Source organism: Molothrus aeneus, chromosome 8, assembly GCF_037042795.1.
Source record: "Molothrus aeneus isolate 106 chromosome 8, BPBGC_Maene_1.0, whole genome shotgun sequence".
NCBI lineage: Eukaryota > Metazoa > Chordata > Aves > Passeriformes > Icteridae > Molothrus > Molothrus aeneus.
Genome location: NC_089653.1, coordinates 9,848,600 through 9,871,563, shown reverse-complemented (window position 1 = coordinate 9,871,563; position 22,964 = coordinate 9,848,600). Strand labels below are relative to the sequence as shown.

The 22,964-nt window shown below is 36.6% G+C and overlaps 1 protein-coding gene across 2 annotated transcripts in view; it reads right to left on the bottom strand.

Annotated features, from left to right (window-relative positions):
* Positions 1-22,964, bottom strand: part of ADK (adenosine kinase) — a 268,546-nt gene that overhangs the window by 229,950 nt on the left and 15,632 nt on the right. For both annotated transcript variants that reach the window (XM_066554332.1, XM_066554333.1), the window contains exon 3: positions 3,329-3,382. In XM_066554332.1, the coding sequence (XP_066410429.1) occupies positions 3,329-3,382 (54 nt within the window). The remainder of the gene's footprint in view (positions 1-3,328; positions 3,383-22,964) is intronic.

The window sequence follows — 22,964 nt, the reverse complement described above, 5'->3', positions numbered from 1 at the left end:
ACAGACTCAGTGGTACTACTGAATTCCAAACAATGTTTTTAAAACTCACAGTGACTGTATTTCAGTCACCTGTATTCATACAAGCTAGTCGAGCTACCAAAATTTGGCTTACAGCCCCTAGTTTAGTAAAAGAAAATATTAGTAAGAAATCCCAACTCCTCTGTCAACACTTACTCTACATGGTGAAGATAAACTCTGTATTAAAGTACTCCTACTTTAATATCAAGACAACTTCCATCACACCCCATTGCTGGCTGCACCTAGCCTAAATTTATTCTCCTAAAAAACTTTGATGTGGAACCATAGTAAAAAAAAGAAAAATCAGTCTAGGCAACAGCATACACAAGTCTATACTTGCTAATATGACCTTGAGTTAAAGCCAATCAGGCCAATTCTGAGAAATAAAAATAGAAACAACTCCTGTAAAAGAACTATACAAAGGGTCAGGAAAAATATTTTTGTTTGTCTCAGAGTTTACATTTTTTTATTTTTCTCAGAAGGAGAAACAATATATGCAACATTAAGGCCGCACCTTATTACGTCCGAGTTTCCCCAGCAATCCTGCAGGACTCGGAGCTGAGGGGGATTAGCTGGGTTAGGGAAGGTGGGAAACATCTGCAGGACATTGCTTGAGCCAGAAATGCTCAATACTTCCCTTGTAAAACACCAATGCACACAGAAGATACCACCTTTGTTATTCCCTCTGCAGAACACCAGACTCCCCACTGAGAACAAGTGCGTTGCTCATCTGGTTCCCTACAACATGGGCATGGCTTGGCTTGATCACCAGTGCTGATGGCTTTAACTAATCTGCTAATTTTAATGGAATCAGGTTGAGCTGTGGGACAGTACCCTCCACCCTTCACAAGGTATATTCAAAAATTGATTGGGGTGGGGAAGGAGTAGATATTTCCAGCTAAATTCTGAAAAGAATGCATATATGCCCAAACTTAACAGCTTTAGTGCTAATAAATTGCTGTTAAACAAAAGAAGTGTACACAAAATGAAAAGACAAATTTAGAAGGCTGCTACAGTTGAAGTGCATTGTAAGCAGGGGGGGAAAAAGGTGATCTTTCATACCTTAGTGCTTAAAATAGAAGTTAAGCACGATGCCATGCCTGTAAACCAATGCCACTCTTAGTGGCTGTACTTCTCTCTGTAGATAACTAAGACTCAAGGACTAAAGGATCAAGCCAAGTCAGGGTAGCAGGCTTAGTTACCTTTGGAGGTCAGGAATTCATTACTGAACAAAATTTACATTTTTATGAACAACACCTATACTGAAGTATCTCTGAGAAACTGAAGGACATTTGACAGTCAGATAAATCACCATGATGGATTTTAGATGAAGAATGCCAAAAGAAATCTTCTTTACTACTAGGGAAGACAATATAAAATCTTCTGACATTTCAAAGACTGAAAGATAAATTATTTCAAGTAGGAGGATTTTATAACTGAACAGTAATATGTAGAAACTAACTTTGTATTTGACTTTAAAACACTACAATAGGGTCAGGAGAATACCTTAATTATAAGGGCACTGTACCTAAAAATAAGTTTATAATCACTTCATCAACAGTTACCCTAGTGTTAAGTGGTCTTTCATGTTTCTTAGAACTGGCACTCCTTTAAAATATGAAGGTCTACTTAAACATCAGAAAAGGTTAATTAAGTACCTAACAACTCATCTATAAATTAAATCAGAGAATTTAGCTTGAAGGGCTAGAAGTGCTCTGAAGTTCAACAATGTGCAATCTGTTTTGTTCACATGGTCCAAGGAGAAGAGTACACAGCATTAGAAATGTTCCAAAGGTCTCTCCTGAAAACAACGTGACACTGACCTCCAGGAGTTTTTCCCTGGTCAAGTATCCAGTGACATTCAAGACGACAAGATCAGTGGCAAAAGCATGTTCAACCTCTTTCATTATACCCACCAACATATAAATAATCCCAGGAGCTAATGCAGTGTGTACAACAAAACACTAAAGAAGGGCTTCTGTTGCAGCTGATCCATGTAAATCTTGAGTTTTACTGAACTTTCTGTATTCAACAAAATCTAATAAATAACTAGTTTAATAACTAGTTTAATAAAATTAGTTCAATCCTCCATTTAAGAAGTGACTATGCTGGAAACATATCAGTAACAAACATGCAATTTTCCATGTTTGTTACTGATATGCAATATACCTATAATAAAAAGCTAAAAGATAAATACTTCAAATGAAATAACTCACATCAAAAGGCTCAGTTTAATCAGTATCTATTGAACAAATAAAGCTTGTGTACACAGTACAACTTGTACTGTCCAAAATACAGACCTGCATGTGATTTACCTTGTGTTTAACCCCTCTGAATTTTCTCTGCAGTACTTTTAACACTTGCAGCTCATAGCATCCAAAATGAGTTAATGGGTTAATCAAAGCTATGCTGTCCATAAGTGTTCTATCACTAGAGAGTGTGCTCTGCATAAAACCAATCTTATCATTCATCAAAGGAAACTCATGTTGCCTGTCTCTTGCTTGGAGCTCGAGCAGTTTTAATGTCACAGGTACATTACCATGATGTACTAACTCAAGTTAAATATATTTTTCCATCTTCTAAAAGAACATGGGACATTTGGTTAATAATTAAATCACTAAAACTTTTGGAAAAAAAAATATTTTCCAGAGGAATTAGATCCTTGTTACCAGAATACATTTTTACTGTTTGAAATTTTTGTCCTTTCTAAAAACATCCAAAATTTAATATGGGAAAACTTGACACCTGTAGATGTGAATTCATCTGAAGCCAGGTACATTACCTTACACGAGGATAAACTCCATAAGTCTTCTGGTGTATCATGAAATAATGCAAAATAATGCTAATGTAGTAATGGAAACAAACAGTTATGTGCAAGAGCCTGAAGTTTAAAATAGTAAGGAAAAAAAGGGGTGTTATTTTTATATCTAAGCATGTAGATGAACACAAAATGGACCAAATTCACCAGTATCTCTACCCTGAAAGCGAGAAATGTGAAAGTAATCCTAGAAATCTGTATCTAATTTAGAAATGAACATAGGCATTTAGGATGAACATTTAAATGGTGCATTTAAATTGCAGTAGTACCAACTGCAGTTAATTAAAGAATTTTTAAAAGAAATTAATGAAAGAAGATTTTAAAATCTCTTTTTGTAACAATTAGTCTTCAGACAAGCTTTGCAATTTACAGCAGACAATACTAAAGAGCAAAAGCTAACATTTTTGCTTCAGGTGTTTAACAATAAGACATGTATATACATTAAAAAGTATATAGGTAACATGCATGTATATCATCACAAAAAAAGCTTACAGTTCTTTGTGCTTCTCCTCTGCCAAAATTTGGTCATTTGGCTTCAGCCCATACCTTGGGGGGGAAAAAAAAAAAAAGAAAAAAACACAAAGCAGTTACTCACAAGAGAATATGGCCATAAAATGAAGTTTTACAGTTTCAAATTATTAAACTATGTGTTTGCTGATTCAGATACAGGTATTGCAAAGACAGTCACAAAATTTTCTAAAAACTTATAACATGTTTATCAAAGTAAACTTAACATCACACAAAATTTTGCTTTATGTGTTGGCTTCAAACTCCACTGGACACTTTGGCTGACACTATCTACCAAAAATCACTGCACTTCATACCATGAACCATACATTAATCTTATAATTTGAATCTGCCAAAACATGAAAGGGAAGATTACAGACAATAGAAACACTAAATGTGGCTGTAGTGTTTCTCCCTGTACCAAATAAAACTATTAAAATAAATACCAAAATAATTCTGTAGAAAAAAATATACTTTAACAACAGGCTATTTAGGGAAACTTCTGCAGCCCATACAAGAAACTTCTGATAAAAGTGAGTGCTTGAGAGAAAGAAACTTTCTTTGCTAGCTTAACCTAATAGCTGATTTAACAGAATAGGTTGCCAACACTGCCTGATCAGAGGGAAAAGAATGCAGTCTCTGCCAGGACAGTCTACTGCCAGCCATGCTGCAGCCTGCACTGTCACTCACTGTGCAAAACCTTTAAGGGGTGACCTCACTTTTGTTCTGCATCAGAGTCAAATCTTCTGAAATCTCAAAATAAATTGCTATAGTATTCTGTGGGGTTTGGGTTTTTTCTCTTGCATTTGGTGGGGTTTTTGGTGGATTGGTTTGTAAGACAATCATTCATAATGTAAGGAGCTAGAAGTCAAGTGTCCATTGGACAACTCTGCGAGCAGCTATCTGCTCACACTGCTGAATGTTCCCACTGTCCCTTTGTCCTCTGTGTTTGTTCCTTGTTCTAGACAGCTGCAGAACCCTAAGTTATTCCTCCTGAGGGAAGATTCTGGTCACCAACAACTACACTCTATCTTGCAAAATTATTTTTGTTTATAACAAATAGGCACAATATCCTTTCTTTATTCCTTACAGCATTTTCTGATGATACTCTGAAACTCCTATTTTCAGCATCCATTGAAAATGCAATGCTGGACTGTCACAGACATCTTTTCATTAAACACCCTTCCCTTAGGATTTTTTCCTCCTGAGAAGCTGAGAGGCCTCAGGAACAAAATGTGAACAATGATTATCTGCTGCTGTGAAATGCAAAAGGTGGATCTTTGATTGGCCTATCTTGGATGTTTATAATTAAAGGCCAATCACAGCCCAGCTGGCTCAGACTTTCTGTCCGAGCCACAAACCTTTGTTATCATTCTTTCCTTTCTATTCTTAGCTTAGCAAGCCTTCTGAGATGAAACCTTTTCTTCTATTCTTTTAGTATAGTTTTAATATAATATATATCATAAAATAATAAATCAAGCTTTCTGAAATATGGAGTCAGATCTCCGTCTCTTCCTCCAACATAAGACCCCTGTGAACACCGTCACACTGGACCAATGCTGGACACCTTCAAGCTCACTAGTGCTCACTGAACTCAGACATACAGGACACTGACTGATTTTTATTGTTTACAAACACAGAGACTTCCCCAGGTTATTTGCTACAGTGTCATGCTGACTTGAATCCATTTATCCACTTTGCTGCTAAATCCTTGGTGTAGACACTCCTAATCAGGATACAGTGGTTCATCCATGTTCTCCTTCCAAGTGCAGGGCTCACGTTTGACTCAGGGTAGGCAGGGTTTCCTGTACAGATTCAGGTCACTGGTTTCAATTGCCCAGTCTTCTTCATACTTTACCATCCTGTCAGTCTTTAAAGACACCAATTTTTACTCTTATGATCTTACATTTATTTCCAACTTCATGTTTTCTGTAATCAACAGTATCAGGCTCTTTTTCTTACATGAAAAAGGGTCTAGCACAATACCAGTCTCTTCACAATGCTGCTACACCTCCCCAATATCTCCATTTGTCATATCTTAATATGAATTTCACTGATAGCAAATACTCATGTATCAGAGAAAACAGAGTGAGTTACCAGGAAATTCTAAAAGGAACATCTTTCAGAAGTCAAAGGACAGTATCTCTTCTTATGAAACTTGCAATCTGACTTAAAATTAAATCAGGTCCATGTCCAAAGGATTTATCTGTCATAGACAGATACACTAATATGCAATCCATTTTGCAAATGGAGATCATTTTGCCCATTAACAAATATATCCAGAGAAAGTCACAGACATTCTTCATTAAAAATTAAGCTGTGTGCTTTTCCTCTACCAGCAGTCAGACTACGTCAGCTTCGATTGTATACAATTTTCTCTGCTGAGAAACAAAATCTATCTTTAGCTTTTCAAAGCTTCCAGAATATTTGTTACTACACTTTTTTTTTTAACCACAATTTTATCTCTACAGTTATTTAGAGGGGAAAAACTCAAACAAATAAAACCTGTCTTACTCAGCCTAGTAAGTCAGCTACTACAGAAATCATGTCACGTAAGGGGAGTGATGTTCAACAGATGTGCGATTTTGGGCTATGTTACTGACATACCACAGAGGGGCTGGGAGGGACACAGTTGCTACCCCTAAGGTTTGCAGAATGCTTCCTTTGGTGAACCTCAGCTTACACAATCTTTTTCACCACCAGCACCTTTTATTACTGTGAAAACAGTTTTCTTAAAATATTCTTCCTTGATCCCTAAAGACATTGCTTTGATAGAAAGTTGTCAAAGAAAATTTCCCACAAAGGGACATGCTTGAAGAGTTCAAATTTTTATGAGTACTTTATGCATTAAGATGTATATCATATTTCATACACAGCTGCTGAACTATTTAATAAATTTTAATGTGCAACTAGCACAGTGAGCAGCTTATGTAATATTTTCCCAACATGTGTTTCATAGGCAAGATTGATAAACACCAGTTGGGTCTTCCTAACTAATGAAGGTTAGATTTGTCACAACTTCTCTAAATAACATTTAGGAGCTAACAATACTAAGTGCAAAATTGAAGCCAAATATAAGCAATCAAAAAATTTAAAATAAGGACATCTAAACCCTCTAAGCAACCAGAACAACCAATTGTGTATGTATTATAGATTTAATTGCCCAATATTAAACTAGTGAGTAGAAGAGAGCCGTATATGCTATGGAAGTAATAAGCAAAGGAGTGATCACAACTTTCTTTTTTTCTATTCTAAAATTCAAAGTTCAACAAAAAGTTCAATTCAAAGTAGAACACAAAATAATTATTATTCTTTCAACTATCCAGTAGCAAACTGTGATAGTTTCAAAACATTAATAGTCTCTTCATCACTGCTTGAGGTCCTATTTTAAAAAAGGAGGCTTAAGAGTAAAAACATGCAGAAGGGTCTACAGCCTGACCATATAGGTGCCAGAACACACTGCAGCACCTTTCAAAAATGATACACTGAAGCCCTTTGATTTGTCCTTCACCAACATTTAATCTATGGGAAGAGCAGCCAGTGTTCCAGATACCCTAGAGAAAGGCAGCTGTCCATGAAGCTGGGCAGCAAAGGGCTGGGCTGCAGCGCTGAGCCCAGTGCACAGCTGTCCCTGCACGGGGCTGCGCAGCTGCCGCTGCCCGTACAGCACCCGGCCTCCGAGCATCACCGTGATGGCTTCTGACAGCCCCACTGCACGGGGCAAGGTGCCAGCTCTGAGAGCTGCTTCTTCCCCAAACTCAGCTCCTCAGGAACTTTCTTAAGCCATAGCAGCCTGGTTTAACCTCTAGATGTCATTGTAACGTGGCCACTCCAACATACCCTACTCTAACCAAAGCTAAGTGTCCCAACTACAGACAGAATTGTAGTTTCTCTTAGCACCTATCATCCATCTCTAATGACAGTTTAAATTGCAAGTTTCACAGTGCTATGCAATAAATTTTCCAGTGTCAAGAGAATTCTTTCAGACAGTAATCTTTCTGACACTACAAAAAGACATGTTTACACATGTAACTTACCAGGACAAATGATCAATCTCATGTGCCTGTATTTCATCAATAAACAAAGGCACAACTAATTATAAATTCACAGCTATAGAAATCTCAAATATTTTTCCTCTCCACAAGCCTGGAAATAAAGTAAGGGATCCAGACTAAAACATTATTGCAGGCATTTTGAGGATGTGGTGTTGAAGAAATTTGCTCTAGGTACACCTAAATATACTCTGAAAAAAATGCTATGGCCACTTGGAAGAGGTCTATTCCAACAGCTAGAAGTACAACTCTGACCAGTACATTCCATTTGGTTACAGTGGTAAACAAGGTGCTATATTCTTCACTTCTTCATGTACATTGAAGAACTTGCCCAGCATTCACCTGCAAGTTTATCATCTCAATTTCAATTTCTGCCAAAATGTATCATTTTTATTATATGCGGGTTTTTCATTTTTTAAGCATACCAGAACTTCCAAGTTCAACTTCTGTAATATATTTTAATGATACTTCTAAAACAGTAATCCCACAACTCCAGGATTTTTTATTTCCCAGCTTCTCATACAAGCCAGTATGAAAATTCATGTACTTAGACAGTAGAGAGCATTTTTACAGAAATATTTTTAATGCAACAAACAGCCATAAAGTACGGTTCCTTTCAGGCAGCATACAATTTCACAAAGCCTTGACCAAATTAAAAAGAAAACGCAGCCTGCATGAAATATGCACTGGTGATAAACTCCAAACATATAAAAAATTCAGATCTTCTCTGTCAAAAACTTCCTGAAAAGATGGTAACATTCACCTGTCCAAAAGCCCAAAATGAAACTAGTGATGAGCAAACAGGTTTAAAAAAAAGGCAATATATCTTCATAGCTTTAAAATTAAGTCAACTTTCAAAGTTTTTTAGTTGAATCCACCAATCTAAACAAAAAATAAATAATAATTGCACAAATATCCAAATGAAAATCAGCACACACACACACATATATATATATATATATATATATATATATATATATATATGCTGCTTGGGCCAGAAAAGCCAAGATGAAATGTACACCAGGATGTATGAAAAACTGCATATGTATGACAGTAATATTCTGATCACTATTTTCAAGAGTACTTGTGAAGAACAAGATACTAGAGATAAAAGTATTTTTCTAAGCATTAACCATCAATGTGAGTAGTGAGCAAAAAAACCCCTATATTTAAACTATGTCCATGATAGAAAGCTGGGACAGTAAAGCATTCCAGGAAGCCCAAAATATATATCTGCAAAGACATTGCTCTGCTTTGGTTGATGTACAAATAAATACAAACTTCTTGCCTCAGTACATGGCTCTGACTAACCCTGCTCACCTTTAAACGCACTTGGGCTTTGCTATTCCATAAGCTTATTGTATTTGACATGCTTTGCTGCACTTACTGCTTTAAGTATTCCCCAGATTGATTAAAAATTCAATACATGAAAGGGCAGATTTCCAAAGTGTTCTTTGAACTTTGCAGAAAAGTCATCAAAAAAAGGAACAGAGTGTGATTTCTCCATCAGACACCTGACACCCATTGGCTGCATTAACTGGACCAGACAAGTAGATTTTATTTATACTAGGCTATGCTTCATCAATAAAAGAAGATACCTGTTAAGACAGAGCTCAGCAGACGCATTTCTTCATAAATTTTCAAAGAAGTCATAAGGAACCTTAAGGATTTCCTTATAGTCTTATTATATTTCAGATTAATTTAAAGAAGGTTGCATAAGAATGATTCAGCAATTGTGTTACTTCAACTTCCAAATGATGTTAAGGCTACCTTCACTAGGCTAAAAAAAAAAAGGAACCACAGTCCTTTTTTTTTCTTCTTTTTCATAATTATTAATCTTGTCAAAACTAGAACAAGGCATCTCTGGGACATTGTATTCACATGTCCTTTTTCAGAGTATCTTGACTGATTTCTGTGCAGTTCTCACATCCCACGAGATCATCAGCCATGTGTGAACCTGCTACAACAGGGCATCCTCACGAGCATTTCCAAGCCAATGTGCACAGCGAGCCCAGCTCACAAAATATTTCTAATGCCTCAGATTTATGGGGGATGGGTACAGAAGGTCAGCCTGTTTCTCAAGTTCCATCTGCAATTTATCAGACAGAATAAGTAATGCTGCCATAAGTGCTAATGCCATTTCTTCTGACTTGATCTATACAGAGATCAAAAAGCAGTAAGGAAACTGCTTTTCCTACAGTAGTCAAATAGTACTTGAAGTATTTCTGCATTTTTGACAAGGCTATATAGCTGCATAGAAATTTCAGTTAAATCTAATGTAGCCCTGCTCTTCCCACTAGCCCAATAATCTTTCCCACGCACACAAATACAGTGTGAGTATCATGACTTGTACGAGTCTGGATCATTACTTTGAGCTTGCTAAACCAGATTCTAGGGCTGTGAATTTTCTAAATCCAGATAAAAACAAAAAAATCCACAACCAAGACCACACCAGGTATGTAAGTTTAGCAGCCCAATTCATCATGGACCAGATGAAAGCAGCTAAACCAAATTAAAGTTTTCTGTAACTGGCAGATACAAGGACCTTAGTCCAAATATTTAAGACATGTTTTTTCCCTCCACTAAAAAAAAGACAGACCCAAACAGTAAAGGCCTTTGATTCGTATTCTGAAAAGTCTCACTGTCTTGCCTGACTTGCACTGTTTTTACTCCAGCAGTTTAATACATTTACTTTTTTTTTTCCCCTGTAGATTCCACTGTTGCTTAGTCTCCTAGTTTCACCATCTGAAATGCACCACACTCTCCATCCTCTCAAAGTGTCTTCCCCTCTTTAGCCTCTCTCCTATTCTATACCAGGGCAGCTGGTCCTCCCTATCTTTTCACATTTCTTCCTGGCCTCAAGTTGACAGCAAAACAGAGACCTTTTCTACACTAATTTCTGGGTTCAGAGACAGAACCCAGAACAGGTTCAGGTTCAGGTTCATCATTATTCACTGTTACTTAAGGATGATCTTGTAACAGGTTAGACCATTTTAGAACAATTTCTTACTGAGTAGATACTGCTTTGTTGACAAATATAAAAGGCCAGATTGCCATCCCTGAAAAACTGAAAGATTAAAGACAGACTGTACAGTAGCAATACAACCCCTAAGAAAGCATGCTTCCAGAAAAAGGTTTTGCAAGGGTCCATTTATACCAACAAAAGAGGAAACTGCTTAAAACACCTTTCAGACATTTCTTTGGGAAAATATTAGAACTGTGAGACAATGCGTGAATCAGACTGATTTCAACATGGATCAGTGCTAGACCCAACACTATGCCACAAATCCATGAGTGATCTGGCCTTAAGTACAGAAGATACTGATGAAATCCACAGATGACAGGAGACTGGCACAGGTATGTCATGACAAGAGAGCATTGTAGCAGACAGAGTTCAAAATACTAACACATATGAAGCCAAATAGGTAAATTAAAAGCATAAAAATATGGGTGGGGTTAAAGGCATCGCACAGAGTAGTAACTTGGGGAGAGGGGAAATGGGGTGTTATGAATTGGAACTAATTCAACCTGAGCTTCCCACTCACACCAAGCATTTAAGACAGCAATGAACTTCTACAATCCAGAAATAGGAACAAGCAAACAAACAAAACAAAAATTAGCAAAAATACTCCAGAGTGAGCTGTTAGCCTAACTAATTATTTCATTTTCTTAAATTTTCAAACAAATAAAGTTGTAGCTAAAGTGTTCAGCTTCAGAAGAAGAAATGTAGGCAGGATTAAAGCACACACTAGTGGTAGTGGGAAGGAGACTTGAAAAAATAGCAACAGAAGGTTAAGATCCTTCAACCTTAAATTCTATACAAAGCAGAAAACAAATTACTTCAGAAAAAATCAATTACTTCATATTTAAAGGGAAATAAATTACTTTATAGTTATCAATGACAAAGAATCAAGTTCAGTTTGGGAAAGGGCATGTACATTGACTGGCAGAGAATTGCACTGCTTAACTAAACAAAAGCATCTGCTTAGGGAAAAAATTAACTGCAACTCAAACCACAGATACTGGGCACTTTATTTTAAAAAAAAAATCCAGACTTTAATCCTTGCTATGGGAATAGATATGTCAGAGCTGAGAGAATGGAGGACCACCTTGGAGAACACATGGAGCAAATTTCTAGTGTTTTCCTTTTTACTCAGTTCCTCTCCACTATTATGACTGGAGTCTTTTTTGGCTGCATGACTCCCTATACAAACCTCTCTTCTTCAGAAAAAAAAAAGTTGGAATTTCTGAGTGAAAGGGATTCAAAAAATATTAGCAGAATTTTTTTAACACATTACTTATTATGAAAAATGGATTATGGATTTAAATGTCAACACAGAATTAGCTTAAAATGACACTACTAAACCTCAAAGAAAAAAGAAATACAGTTATTCATGTCATAAATGAAAGCAAAGATTTTGTCTCTCCCACTTAACGCATGGATATGACCACTACTTTGAATATAAAAATTTCTAGGTCCAGTTTTTCTGGTGTTCTTTTCTTTCACCCTTGATCAATATTTTCCTAGTTGTTTCTGAATTATTCAGAGTAATAAGGTAAGATGCCCCACTGATAATATGGTTGGAAATCAGGACTTTAATCAGCTATTAATATTGTAAGACAGATTTAAAGGGCTTTTGAAATTGAAGTCAAAACAATAATAGGTTTAAATGATTAAAAGGGATTAAGAAAGCCAGGAAAGTTCAAAGCCTGTTAATCACCAGACTGCGAAAAACTATGATCATTTAATAGGGTCAGCCCTATCACTCTGGACTTAAGCATATAGAAGTGGCCTTGTCAAAACAGTGTCCTTAACTACAAACTAGGGAGCTAAAAATTTAAGACAGCTAAACACTTGCTGTATAGAGATATAGATTTTTTTAAAATTATGACCAAAAAACATTTTTCTGACTACAAGTACCTTTTTAAAAGCTGTACACACTCTGTACATTTTTTTAAAATTGGTACTCTGAATTCTAGACTCATTGCACCAGTAGAAATACATTTTATTGACTTTTAGTAACTTTATTAAGGGATAAAATATTAATTCAATTTGTGCAGAACTATAGGTATTCTCCTTACAGACTGAACTCTTAACCTACTCCATTTACTATTATTCCTTTGAGCCTCTAATATTTAAGCCACTTCAGTTTTTCTAGTTCTTCTTGCATTGTTCCTACTCTGAAATTTTCATCTAACATTTACATACCTATTTTCTTCAACCAGAAATAAACACTCATTTGCAGTTCAATTCATTTTGATTATAAATACAAACCAGTTTCCACAATCATGCCTTAAAGTTTTACTTGCATAAAACTTACTGAAAAACACCAACTAAAATAACATGTACATAATATAAACTGGAGGGTTCCTTTTCTTTTCCTAGTTACCCACAATTATTTGCTATTATCACCTTAAAATTTTTTGTTCAGACCAACTTGTACCAGTTCTACAACAGGTCCTGGCATCACTAGTACTGAAAATCCCCAAATACTTCCCCTGCCCCTGAGTAGCTCTGCTTTGAGAATTTTATATATCTATATATACACATACATACACATATATATCTCTAATTCAGAGAAGGCACAGTAGTGTGGTTGTTAATGTGACCCTCAGATTGATATATTTCTTCTAAATATTCATGACTTCTTCTAAATAAAGACTACCTGTCTGCCATATATGAATAGCACTGCCAGCTACTCAATTTACACTTGAAAACACACTCTTCATTGCCTCCTCAGAGAAGGTAGACTTATAAAAGGCCATCGGGATGAATTTCAATAGGCTCTACACCTACAGTAAAATACCTGTTAATACTCTGGATACACTAACAAACACAGTAACGTTACACTGCAAACATACAACCATGCTGGGCTCCATTAACACAAAGTACATTTCAGAACTGAATTACACCTCTGTCTCCATACTAGATCTGTTCTATCTCTATCTCCAAAAAGAACAAATGAAAACAGAATCTCTAAAATACAATTATTTTAGTGTCTCTAGTACAAAGAAATACATGCCACATTAATAAAAATCAATTAAGACAGAGCAAAAGTCATTTATTCGTCAGTGACGAACTCACAAACCACAAGTCAGCCCAGAATATTACCTTTAAGCAACAAAATCCTCCAAAAGGAAGGAACTGAAAGTTCTGAGACTGTATTAAATCTTGATTGATATTAAATATTTAACTGTCTTCAAAATGCTAAGAATGGACCTTGTCGTCATTCATAGAGAGACATGGAAAAAGACTGGTGCATCCTATTTAATAAAATACACATTGGTCCTATTTAGAAATTATAAGGAAACTAACAGCAAGTCTTACATATCAGTTAAAACCTCTCTTCTTTCTTAAAAAAATATAGTTTAAAATGTATTCCATTTTCCTGTTAGACAACTTTATCAATGTGCTTCTGCTTGTGACAGGCTAGGCTGAAGTACTAATTTCATATTATTGCTGCAACCTAAATGAGTCTCAGTGCTGTCTAAAAGCTGCATCTCTCTCATCACCTGTCTCTGCACCCAAGGGCTTAATACAGGATAGTCCAGCTTACAGAAATTTAAATAGTAATTGTCAGGGAATTCACTTACCTTAATTTGCCTTCTCTACAAATTATTTTAACACTGTTTACAGCAAACAGAAAGCTACAGACAAATGTTACAGCTGTGAAATTTCAGCCATGCTCAAAGAACATATCCAAGCCAATATAGTCGTCAGCTTTCTAGCAAAAAGTAGCATGGGGAAAATGGCAGAGAAAGCTTTTTTACTGCACTGAAAATTTTGATTTTATCCTGAGAAATGAATGAGCAATACCAAGATGGAGATGTAGGGCAGTGTTCTTGAGAGATTAAGTCCTTGCTCTGCTGCCACTGGGGCATACCAGGAACTGCAATTACTCTTTCTGAGAAGAACTGTTCCTCCCTTTTGCCTCAAGACATGGCCACTGCTCAGTATATATTAAATTCTTCACCCACAGTGGGACCTGCAGCATCAAGTCCAGACATGCAAGGGTCTGGCAGAGGAAACAGACTGACTGAGGTATTTGGACAGTTCCTGTCACTTTAGGCCCAGGTGAGTGTTTTGTCTCAGGACTGGTTGTAGAATTACATACAGAACTTGACACGCCCTGAGGATTCTGTTTGGAACTTTGGCTGCTGTTTAACACTGCCACATATAACATCACAAGCACATTTCAAAACAGCTTCGGTGAAACACACTGGAACATATTCTGGCAAAAATGGGAGTTATTGCAATCATATTTGGGGAAGGTCTTTGATCTCTTGTCTACACAGTAACTATACAAAATAAATTGTATAGGAGACATGTGAGATTCTGGAACACTTTTTCGCTTTTACTGGGAAATATGAATGGCAGAAATCAGAAGATTTACATTTCTAACTGTAGTTCTTGTGTCGACACAGACCAGAAAAGGTATGCTAGCCTGAAGCCACATAGGACACCAGGCTTAACTTAATATTCAAAGGTGAGACTGCATGCAGCCTTTCCTTGGAGTGGTCTGGAAGTGAATTTGGGTATAGTTAATCTCTAATGGAGGAAGTTGACTGTACACTTCCAGACTACAGTGACAGCCTAATGTCAAGTAATCTTTATTGCCTACCTTCCTACCAGTGGGAAGTTTCTGTTATGTAAAAAGAATAAAACCCAGCCTCAAGACTGAAGAAGGAAATAGCTTCAATAATACGAGAACTGAAAAAATGTTCCTGGTAATGTTTGTACTTCTGTGGCTTCATGCTAGTGTTCACTTGGTACAGCTTGTCACGTTAGACAGTGATTTGCTCCCCTTCACACCTTGTCCTGTGCACCTCAGATTCTTACATTGAAACTTAATCACTTTTGCTGTCACAAAACAAGGGAAGAAATAAAAGGAAAAAAATTTACTGGGACAATCTGCTAAAATAATCACCAAAAATTGTTTAGCCACTGCTCCCCAGTATTCATGTGCCATAAACCCACAAGTCTCAAGTAAAACTAAAAAATGAAAATAATTTGTATGCTAACACATTGAAGAGAGGAATCAAGGGTTTGTAAAATGAAAATAGTCTTTCCCCAGCTCTGCATTTACTCTGAATTTATAAGGGAACTGCAGGCTTTGTAGCATTCTGAAGTCTACAATACAAAAAGATCTCCAGTAACTTGGAATATTGATGATTCTGCCCTGACAAAAATAACATAAAACAACACTCAAACAGCTAGTTTACCCTACTCCAGCTCTTGGCTACGGGGAAACAAGAACACCAGTAATTAAGAGGAAGATGGGCTGCCTCCACCCTTTCCCTGTGGCTATAGCAGAGACCACAAGGGAAACAGTTCCTTTTTTTTCCTCCAAAAGGAGCAGGACAAGAAGAAGCACAACACAGAGCAGGCCTGGGCAGGGTTCTGTGCCGAAGAGCAGAGGCACAGGATCAGGGATCTTCAGTGGCATAAGCACCTCACACCTTAGCTTACAGTTAGTTACCTGTAACACTGCTGTGGCACCTGCACTTTGCTCAGGAATAGCCTGATGTAATAGCAAGTTACTAAAAAGAAATGTTAACAGTATTTAATTTCAAAAGGAAGGACAAGTCTTTCTCTTCTTGATAAATGTAACGTGGGAAGAAAAACTGTTGAGATTGCATATTGCCTCACCTGAATGAAGCAAAACTAATCAAGTAGTAATGAGCATTATAATTTACTTAAATATCTCCTTTTTTTGAAACGGAAGTTTTTAGAAAGATGAAAATATTCCAACCAAAATGTTATCACTAAAAAGCCATCTTTTCCAAAAGACAACAGATCAACTTCATTTAGAGTAAAAAAACTGAGACTATGTAAAATAATTGCTATTTTTTGACTGGGCTTTTTTATTCTTCAAGTCACAAGTGATCAACCAGCTACACTTTATTACTGGAGCAGAAAAAACTCCTCTAATCTGTACTATGCCATTGAAAATTTTGGATTGGACAAGCAGGACAGGAATGGAAAACAATATTAAAATCATATCTTAGAAATCTGTAATTAAAATAATGCCTGAAACCATATCCAGAACATGAATCACAATGTTCGTTTACTGTATCCTAAATAAAAATCAATCTTGTAATTGTGCCATCTGGAAACTCTAATATGCAAGGTTTCTCAGTAGAAAAAGCAAGTAACACTTTCAAAGAGAAAGTTTTACCATTGAGTTTAAGATGGATTCTGGTTCTCTACTGACAAGACCCAGCTTTTTCCATCAAAGATATCATCAGCAAGGGTCTTTTCATTTAATATTATTGCCTAATTAAAACCAGAGACACTTTGTTAATTCATAGATCACTTCCACTTAAAGCTTCTTGTTTGCATTAAAGATGCAAATTGAACCCATTCTTTCCTCATTTGCCTTGTAATGCAAGACACAAAGTTTTGTTAAACAAATTTTTATTTGTAAGCAAAGGGAAAATACAGATAAGCTGTGTGTGTGTATCTGTCACGTGCTTAAGGTTATTCTAAAGAATACAATTAGTCCATTAAATAGACATTCTACTGACATGCATTAAACCTGTAAGTCTTCTGATGAATGGGAAAAATAAAAGAATAATTCATGATTTACAGTTCATTACTAAACAAGTACTTTTTCAAAAGTGACAACATAGAATAAAGAAAAGAGTGGAATATTTCCCATTTGTGAACATCTTACATTCTATTTTACAGGTAAATACATAATGACAAGCTCCTCTATAAACACTGCTCAAGCCCTATATATCCTGAAAACTTCAGCTCTCCATGCAACACTGTTACTCCATAGTAGATTTTTCAAACAGCCTTTCCTAATGGAGCATAACTAAAATCTTTCACACATGTAAACTACATATTTAACTAAATGCACTAGTAGAAAGCATTAGGGCTGTAGAAAGCTTTGATTATGTTGTCAGGAATACTACCAAATTTATAGACATATTAGTATGAAGAGGACCTTCTTAAGACAGCTATCATCATTCTAAGTTTTTGCAAGCAAACACTGGAATTTTTATCATTTATCAGCAGTCAGATGATGCAATTGGGCTCAACAGTTTCAAGCATGTTCTATGTTCAGACCTTGTGACTAATTAAATGGACTTCTACAGATACAACTAAAACCACAAGGTAATAATATAGCACTCAGCTATTCGGCCTCTGCCAGATGAGCCGATGCAACAAATACATTCAGGATTAATCTTTCCCAAGAATTACTGAAACAATGGAACATCATACACCAAATTATCATCTGCAAGGGGAAGAAAATACAAAAATTTTGTATTTTTCAGGGAGATCTCAGGCCAAATTTTCTGGGAGATTTAAAAGTTTTTACCATATACTTTACATACCTTCATCACTGTACAGACTGTACACACTAAATCCAAAACACACAGCACTGCAACACCTACTAGAAAGAGAATTAACCCTGTCTCAGCTAAAACCAGGACAACACGTAACACAACTCCTAGCTCAAAGCAATACAAAAACCCATTAACCTCTCCCAAGGGCTGAAGAAGCACAGAATCTAAGTTAACACATTAATGAAACTGAAAAGGCTGCAAGTCTGAAGGGGGTAGGGGGTCCCCACTTAAAAAAGCAGCAAAGCCCATGTTTGCAGGCTGTGCACTCCTGGATACTGCAGCTTCCAAGTACAGAATTCCCATTTGTTCTTCTCATTTTTCAAGCTCACTTCAGCATGAGTTTTTGGGGAAGGGTTTGTTTTGCATTGAGGCTGAGTCTGGTGAACAGAGAATCACCTCTGGTTGTATAAAAGCTATTTAGACCCTTGGCCACTTCATGAGAGTTAACTGGATGAATGGTCTTTTGATGGTTTTTTTTTTTTTTCCTATGGGAAGCTACAAAGGCTTCTGTTAGACAGGAGCAAAGGTAACAAACTGAAAATGCTGAGAATAACACAAGCCACAGTTCATACAGACTAACCTAAATTTAACACAAGAAAGCACAAGTTTTTCATAATTGTCAACTGAAGCTGCTTCACAAACTTTTTCTTAATTTATAATCCACATTTCCACAAGACTGGAAAAGGGATCAAATATGTATATCTTCTTACTTTCATCACAGCAAACACTAAAATAGCTTCACACAAGAATGTTTAATTTACTAGATGTTAATGCTGTTCTAGCACAATAGTTTGTGCTCAACTAACCCATCACCTTCTGCCAGTACTCTGCAGTGAGGAAAGGTAAAGGATGCTCACACATCTTGGCATCTCCAGGAATGACCCAACCACTTCTAGTGCTACAGTTAAGTTGGTAGCACACTGCAGGAGATCCACATCCACACCTGTGAAATTATGAATCACAATGACAGCATTTCTTCCTTCACTGCAATAGTCTTTTCAGTGGTTACCACCACTCCAAAGACCCCATTCATTCTTCCTTCCCTGTTTCTTCAAACCTGTTCTTTCCAGTGAAGAAGAAAAAGAATATAAACCCACTTCTTGATTTAAAGATAGTTTGTATTTACACCAGAAAAGGCAGGGAAGAGAACTAAGGAACAGATGGTAGAGGGCATGAAAGTTATAAAAATTCCAACACTGAGCATTCTAAATTAACTTGTGCAAAGATTGCCACAGACCCTAATTTAAGGGGAAAAAAAAAGAAGACCTAAAGAGAAAAATACTTGTCTGCTTGGACAACCAACAAGTAATCACACAGAAACTTGTAATCCTGGACCATGATGGTGACAAAATAGTCTGCAGGTTTTAACTATAATGGAATTTGGCAGCCCAAGTAGTAAACATACCTCCACTCATGAGATCATGGCTCTGGTCAAGAGCCCAGAAATTAGAGTGAAATACAGCAATATGATTCTTGAAACTTGCTGTGATAAATAAAACATATATCCTAATTTTCCCCTATATCCCCACTCCTTTTTAAGAGCATAGGCTGAAGGATATTTCCATGCTTATAATACAGATGCTGGCAATTACAGATATTTTCCTTACCTTCCCTCTGATCAGTCAGGGAAGATACAAGGTTTCACATACTGGGAAGTTTCAGGACTGGCACAATAGTTCTGTCAATGTCGATTTGTCAACATTGATTCTCTTCTCCTCCTCAGCTCATGCAGCCATAGACCCAGCAAGAGAAGATTTAACCATACCACGAACACACATTTCTCAACCACTGAAGTGCACCGGAGGTGACAAGTAGTGCCCAGCTCTCTACAACCTAAAAATTAACTACAACTCGGTAAGCTAAATTCAGTGTCAAAAATTGAATATTTGCAAAACAGAGCGTTCTAGGGAGAGCAATGAAACACATGCAACCCCCAGATTTTAACAGCAAGACATTGGAGTATTTACAGGAGTCAGCAATACTGAGTTTAGTCTTAAAATGTTATTGGCATGTTAATCAGAATTTCTTTGCCCATTTTAGCAGAGTTTAATGTAAGTAGTGTAGATTAAGTTATTTTTAAATGCGTTTTGGAGTTAAAAGGTAGAAGAATCATTCCTGTTAAATGTCATAGGTAGAAGTGAGTACACCAAAAGCCTTAATGAATACCTGTTAGCAAAGTTATTTTCATAGATTAGCATAGCTATAGTTAGCAATTCACCCACAATGCATTAATTCTTGTTGTATTCCTTCCCCTCTCACCCCTAAGAAGATACTTGCTCTTTGAGTAAGTATCCATATCTTGATAAATTAAACAAAAATACTCTTAGGTAATGGAGTTGATGCAGACAAAAAACCAAAACAAAACCACATTTCTGATATTTCTTTCATGCAGATACTAAAAATACCCAAAGACATATGGTGGACTATATTTATTTTAAGACTTCTTTCCAGCTCTGTAAACAGAAACTAAAGTGGTTTGTGGTATCACCAGTTTTCAACAGTGCCATTAAAGCTGCTAGCACTTTTCCAGATTGTCTCCCTGAAGAGAGGCAAGAAATGGGACCCAGAAATCACAACAGAGGCTAAAGCTTCTCTGGCTCAGAGAGAGAAGGTAGAAGAGAGAAGCTTCTCTGGCTCAGAGAGGCTCAGGTAATGCCAGACTGCTGATATGGTCTCAAAAGCTCAGATGGGCATGGTCAAATTCTGTTGTGATATAAATTAAAACTGCTTCTCCTAGAAAAGGCTTAAAAAAGCCCTCCAAAACTTGTCTAGAGAGCAAAAGATTTTGGAGATCAGATTAAACCAAAATCCACTTTGAAAGCCAAGTATCAGGGTTGTGCTAACCCAAGCCAAAAATACCCACCAAGCCCTCCAACACTGCTCAGTTCCTCAAACCAGTATTACAGGGCAGCAAACTGTTTAGAATCTGCAAGGGGACTGCATTATATATTTATTTTCAGGTTTATTTCTAACATGCATTGTAGGCCAATTAAATATTGTTAAAAAGGCCATGTTCTGTACTTCTTTATGCTGCTTCAGTTTGCACTTTCTTAACAGAAGTTACAAAAATAAGCTGTTTACAGGACTCATTTTAATACTCTTATTTCATTGACAATATATATTAATTAAACTTGCAACATCAAGTCCTTTATTCTGAACAAAGGAATTCTTAAAACTGACTGTACAAGAGGTGGATAAAGTAACAGAAACACTGTAAAAATTAAATGTATAAAATTTTTATGTGTGTTTACCTAAACTTTTCTTGTTTGCCTAAGCTACCTTCTCAAGTCAGAGCCCTGCTGGCCTGACAACCCCATTAAACATTCCCACCCAGCAGAAGAGGTGAGAAACAGACTCAAGGTTGCCAAGATACCAAAAGCTGACACTCCATGGCTAGAGACGGGTGCAGGTCTTGCTTGAAAAAAAGAAAAACTACAATGATCAACAATTTCTCTTTCAAATGCTTCACAGTCCTGAAATGTCTATGCTCTTGCACCTCCCTGCAGCATTTGACTAGATAACTTTATTCCAGCAGTTGCTCTACAGCTCCATTTTCTATTTTATCTCTCTTCACAAGCTGAGGAAGGGTGGGATCTGATCCCCATTTCAGAAAGTGTTGCAAAAGGTAGTTGGACCTGGAGTAGAAACACTCTTTTTGGTTTGTTAAATGGACTTCTCTGCATACCCTGACAAACAGGGAGAGGGATATCAAATCAGGTGCAGGAGAAGCTAAACAAGCTCCTCAGTTTTGAGGTCATTACCAGAGCTATCACACCATCAGCAGGCTCCTGTGAAACTGCTGGGGGAACACTGCTTATGGCTTTCAATAATGCAACACCCCACAAATGCATCCTGGCAGTAAAGCAATGCTCACAGAGCATGTGCTGCTCCAGCACATAATTTAATTTGTCTGACAGGACTCAAATTTGAATACATAAGACTTCTAATTTTTAAATTAAATTAAATTCTGCACATCACATCACATCCAGTGAAAAGCACAATGCACTCCTGAAGGATTTCAGTGCTGCAGTATAGATCCCATCATCTCTTTTATGTCAGCAGTTTATAAGGATTAGTTGGGAAGTATTGTTAGGTTGGGAGAAGGGCGTTACTAATTTTTAGAAACCGGCTTTCAAGTTATTTCAGTGGAAACACGAGGCAGAGAATTACACCAGATTAATTCACTTTTTTTAATATTCAAGACATAGACCTGATTTCTAAAGTTCCAGGTGTTTGAATTTGACACAATCCATTACATTCTTGTCTTTTGTTTCCAGCTTACAACACAGAGGCTCTTACTTAAACAAATCTTATGATAAAATATGTGATGAAATATTAATGACAAATTATTGCTATTAAAAGCTGCAGAACAAAATATTTGTAGCTGACAATACACATTCAAAAATAAAAACTCTGCACCCGTTCCTTATTTGATGATGCAAAATTTAGTTTTGATGCAACATTTCCATTAACAAAATAAAGTACTATTAGAAAAAGAATTATTAACACTTGAAAAATTAAAGAAAAAAAATTGCAAGCACTCTGAAAGATCAAATCAACTTACAAAGCAGAGAAGAAGTGGCAACAGCAATAAAAAATGGAGCTCAAGCAGAAAGATTTAAAAGAGCAACTGTATTTTACACCTCTGGAAAAGACAGATGTCTAAGCTGATTCAAGAACAAGTAAGCTTAATGACAATTAGGCAATCCAGCAATATGGTTATATGGATGGTAGTATAACGAGTAGGCTTAAGCAAGATAATAGACAACCTGATAAGAAGCAGTCCTGTTCCTGACTGATAAACGGGTATTTTTTTTTTTAAAGGTGTATTTGCACAACTTTTCTTGGTGTGTTACAGAAATGGCCTATTTACCCCATAGACATCACTGAAGAAGAGTACAGTTCATAGTAAATCAAAAGTAGTACATGAAGATTCATACAAGAGCTACCTAAATCTTACTGAAATTGATGACTCCTTCCAATTAAAGACTAACAAAGACAGCATGAGGACCCTAGAATAAATTGATAAAACAACATATGACAACACAGAAGGTTTTCATAGATAGCACCACCACAGTTTCAGAGAGCAAGAACAATCAAATGACAAATACTGGCTACTTCCAGCACAAGGCCAGAATCCCAGAGATCAGCCTAAACACAGCATTATACAGGCAGGTAGCCCACCATTTATTTATAGGCATAATTCTGGAAAC